Source organism: Bison bison, unplaced genomic scaffold, assembly GCF_000754665.1.
Source record: "Bison bison bison isolate TAMUID 2011002044 unplaced genomic scaffold, Bison_UMD1.0 scf7180017864236, whole genome shotgun sequence".
NCBI lineage: Eukaryota > Metazoa > Chordata > Mammalia > Artiodactyla > Bovidae > Bison > Bison bison.
The window spans coordinates 2,175,705-2,179,536 of record NW_011494808.1 but is presented as its reverse complement, the minus strand read 5'-3'; the positions used below and the strand labels follow the sequence as shown (position 1 = coordinate 2,179,536).

At 55.0% G+C, this 3,832-nt stretch overlaps 1 protein-coding gene across 1 annotated transcript in view; it reads left to right on the top strand.

Annotated features, from left to right (window-relative positions):
- Window positions 1-3,480: 3,480 nt before the first annotated feature.
- NKX6-3 (NK6 homeobox 3) overlaps window positions 3,481-3,832 on the top strand; it is a 4,680-nt gene continuing 4,328 nt past the window's right edge. The window contains exon 1 of the mRNA XM_010846441.1: window positions 3,481-3,830. Within this exon, the coding sequence (XP_010844743.1) occupies window positions 3,536-3,830 (295 nt within the window). The 5' untranslated portion in view covers window positions 3,481-3,535. The remainder of the gene's footprint in view (window positions 3,831-3,832) is intronic.

Below are 3,832 nucleotides of genomic sequence, written 5' to 3'. Positions count from 1 at the left end.
GCCTTGCCCCGGCGCCCCGACCCGGTAGCCCCCGTAGAGCCCCGGCCCCGGCTGCGCTTTGGCCCCTCGCTCTGTCTGGCTTGGCTGCTTGGCCCGCCGGCCCCGGCCCTGCGGCATGCCGCGTCGCTGCTAGTAGGAGCTTGTAGGGGAGGGGTTTGGGGTCGCCACACGATGCCTAGAGAATGCTGCAGTCTGCACCTTAGACGCTTTTTAGAAGTTTTGAAATTACCTTGATTTTTTTAAATTGTTATGAAAATGATTCTTTTCTTGACTCTCCCACACGGCTCTGTTCTCTGGAGGAAATTTCCCCCCTACCCATCCTTCTTTGATGTATAGACCATTCTCCCTACACCAGCTGAACAAATGTCAAAATTAATAAAGAAATCGATTCATGGCACAGGCGCCCTCTCTCCTTCCGGCTCATCTTTAGGGAGTTGGGGTTGGGGGGGAGCGGGGCTGGAGGAGTCTGGGGGTGATCAGTCTGCAGGAAGGCTTTCACCCCACCTGCCCACCTTCTGGGAACATGGGCAGCCCCTTAATCAGGACCACCCATTCTGGGAGAGGCCCCTCACCCCCCAGATGGTAGAGCACATTGCTGTCCCACCCCATAAGGACCATGTGATGGGGGCAAATCCAAGATGTTTGGAGGGGGCAGCTGCTGCTGCTGTTGCTAAGTCGCTTCAGTCATGTCCGACTCTGCACGACCCCATAGACGGCAGCCCAGCAGGCTCCCCTGTCCCTGGGATTCTCCAGGCAAGAACACTGGAGTGGGTTGCCATTTCCTTCTCCAATGCATGCAAGTGAAAAGTGAAAGTGAAGTCGCTCAGTCGTGTCCAACTCTTAGTGACCCCATGGACTGCAGCCCACCAGGCTCCTCCATCCATGGAATTTTCCAGGCAAGAGTACTGGAGTGGGGTGCCATTGCCTTCTCCGTGGAGGGGGCAGAGGGAACCACAAAGAGCAAGGTAGGTGGGTAAGCCCACAGCAGGCATACATTTCAGGGAGACCCCCAGCGCTCCCTGTGAAGGTGCCTCATCCTTGCACTCAGTGCCAAAGTTCAAGAACTTCCAACAAAATGGCTCTGATTTCCTAACACTTCCTGCAAGGCTAGCCACCAAGCTGGCCTCAGTTTTCTCATCCATCAAATGGGGGAAGGGATCAAGCAAGTAGTAAAGTCTCTTCAGTCTGTCATCCTGGGATCACTGAACACAAATGCCCTTGTCGACCTTGGAGTGAAATAAGAAATTATTTACTCTGGCTTCTCCTCCTAAGTTTGCATCATTGGTGGGGGCGGGAGGCAGGGTATATAGCCAAGTCACAGTCATAGGGTCTTAGGAGTGCCCCCAGCCTCAGCCTGATTCTGAAGCATCTCTCTCAGTATCCAGGCCAAGCGGCCAACCGTGCTGTGCACCACCATCACCCAGAGGGATTTTAAGACACAGGTTCAGAATCACAACTGCCAGGGTGGGTTCTGGCAGCCACGTGGGGAACTGGAATATGGCTTCCCAAAGGGTGGTGATGGACAGCTTTGTAGCCCAGCCAATTCAGATGGATAAAAAAACCTTTTCTCTTGTGTTTAATCCAAACTTCCAGAAAAACAAGGTCCACAGCCTTTGTGAGGTCTTTTTTGTGTTTAACCTGAGTCACTTGCATGACAGGGTCACAGCCAGTTCTAGCCTGAGCAGATAACAGAAGTGTGGGCAGAACCGGCTCTCTGTGAAAGGGGAGCCATTCTTACAACCTGGGCCCTGGGCCTCCTGCTGAAAACCCAGGAGCAGGCTCGTCTCTGCCTGGCAAAGGGCGACCGTGGGCCAGAAAGAAAGGGCTCTGGGACTGCCAGGCAGAGAAGAGACACAAGTCCATCTGTCTGGCAGCCACTATGTTCCCTGTCGTGTTGCATGTCCAAACCAGTGACATGCTGATGGGCATTTCAAAAGAAACTACAAACGGGGAGAGAGTGGAAGAGAGGTTCAAGAGGGAAGGGACGTAGGTATACCTATGACTGATGTTGGCGTTTGGCAAAAACCAGCACAATATTGTCCCTGGAGAAGGAAATGGCAACCCACTCCAGTATTCTTGCCTGGAGAATTCCATGGACAGAGGACCCTGATGGGCTACAGTCCATGGGGTAACAAAGAGTTGTACACGACTAAGCGACTAACGCTGCAGCACAATATTGTAGAGCAATTATCCATCGATTAAAAATAAACAAATTTAATTATTAAAAAAAGAAAGAAAGAAAAATAAACTGCAGGAAACTATGCTGTTTCATGCAGAAATGATTCAAGTTACTTACTTGTTTTCCCTATTTGTAAAACAAGAAAGCGACCCTGGTGGAGCCTTGTATGTTGTAAAAATTTATTAGGAAAAAAAAAAAGGCATATGGGTGCCCTGTGATTCAATCTCGTCTCACCCATCAAATATTTACTGAGCACCAACCAAAAGCTGGCACAGGCACCCATCACTGAATCAATGGCCATCTCAAGCCATCAACCCATCCAACCCAGGTGCCAAGCCAGGCAGAACATGGCAGAAGCACAAATAAGTCCTTGGAGGCGGAAGGGAGGACAGAGGGGATCAGGGAGAGCCAGAGGCGGAGCCAGAGCCTGGGGAGCACCCAGCCAGAACCCTCAGAGGGGTCCCACTCCCACCCCCGGCCCAGCCTGCCTGGCAGGCTCCCACCTCAGGCTCTCAGGCCCCAAAGCCCAGCCTCCCCACTTACCCATCCCAGCACGGAGAAGGACGGGCAAGCCTCCGTGTCCACTCTGTACACTCTCCCAAGAAGCCTGGGCATCTGCTCAGAAAGCAGCCTGGGCACCTCAGGGTAGCATCTCCCGAGACCACAGGGGAGGAGCTGTGCCCTCCAGCTGTCCCAGAGGCAGCCCCCCAGATACCCACTTTTTCCTAGATGCTCACTTGAACCAGGAGTGGGTAGACCTTCTCGGAATGAACAGAGGTTCCTGAGTGCTCACTCTTTCTCTTTCTGTCTCTCTCTCTCTCTCTGTCACATACACACACACACACACACACACACAGGTTGATTTTACAGTCAATCTTTCAAAGTGCAATTTGTCTAGGAAAAGCCAATGTGAGGCCCGAGAGGGTTCCACCAATGGCGAGGCGACTCCGGCAGCTCAGCCAGTCTCGGGTCTGTATTCTAATGGGCCCCATCTTTATCAGGGAAATGTTGCTTCTCTGAACTGGAAACTTCTCATGGAGGGTCCCCAGACTCTGAGGCAGAGAAGGGGCCTGAGCTGAGGCGTGGGGAGCCGCCTCTCCCCAGGCAGGGGGAGACAGCAGGGGTGCTGGGGAAGGGGTGGGGGCTAGCACCTGCCTGGGGACACCTGACTTCCCGTGTCTGACGTGGTCGGGGACCCGGACAAGGACTGAGCTGGACACCTCGGGGTGAGGCCGGCCCGGGGCTTGAGCCGATTTGACCCTCGGGAGCTGCCATGGGGTTCTGGGCTGGACCTCAGGGGCTCTAGGAACCCGGATTTGGGGTTCCGGCCTCCCCTTGGCCTGTTGTGGGGGGGCCATGGAGTCCAACCTGCAGGGCCCCTTCCTGCTGAACAACACACCGCTGGCCCAGTTCTCGGAGATGAAGGCACCTGTGTGCCAGTACTCCATGCAGAACTCCTTCTACAAGCTCAGCCCCCCGGGCTTGGGTCCCCAGCTGCCGGCCGGGACCCCCCACGGCATCACGGACATCCTGAGCAGGCCCGTGGCCGCGCCCAACAGCAGCCTCCTGCCCGGCTACCCCCACGTGGCCGGCTTCGGTGGCCTCGGCTCCCAGGGGGTCTACTACGGCCCCCAGGTGGGGAGCTTCTCCAAG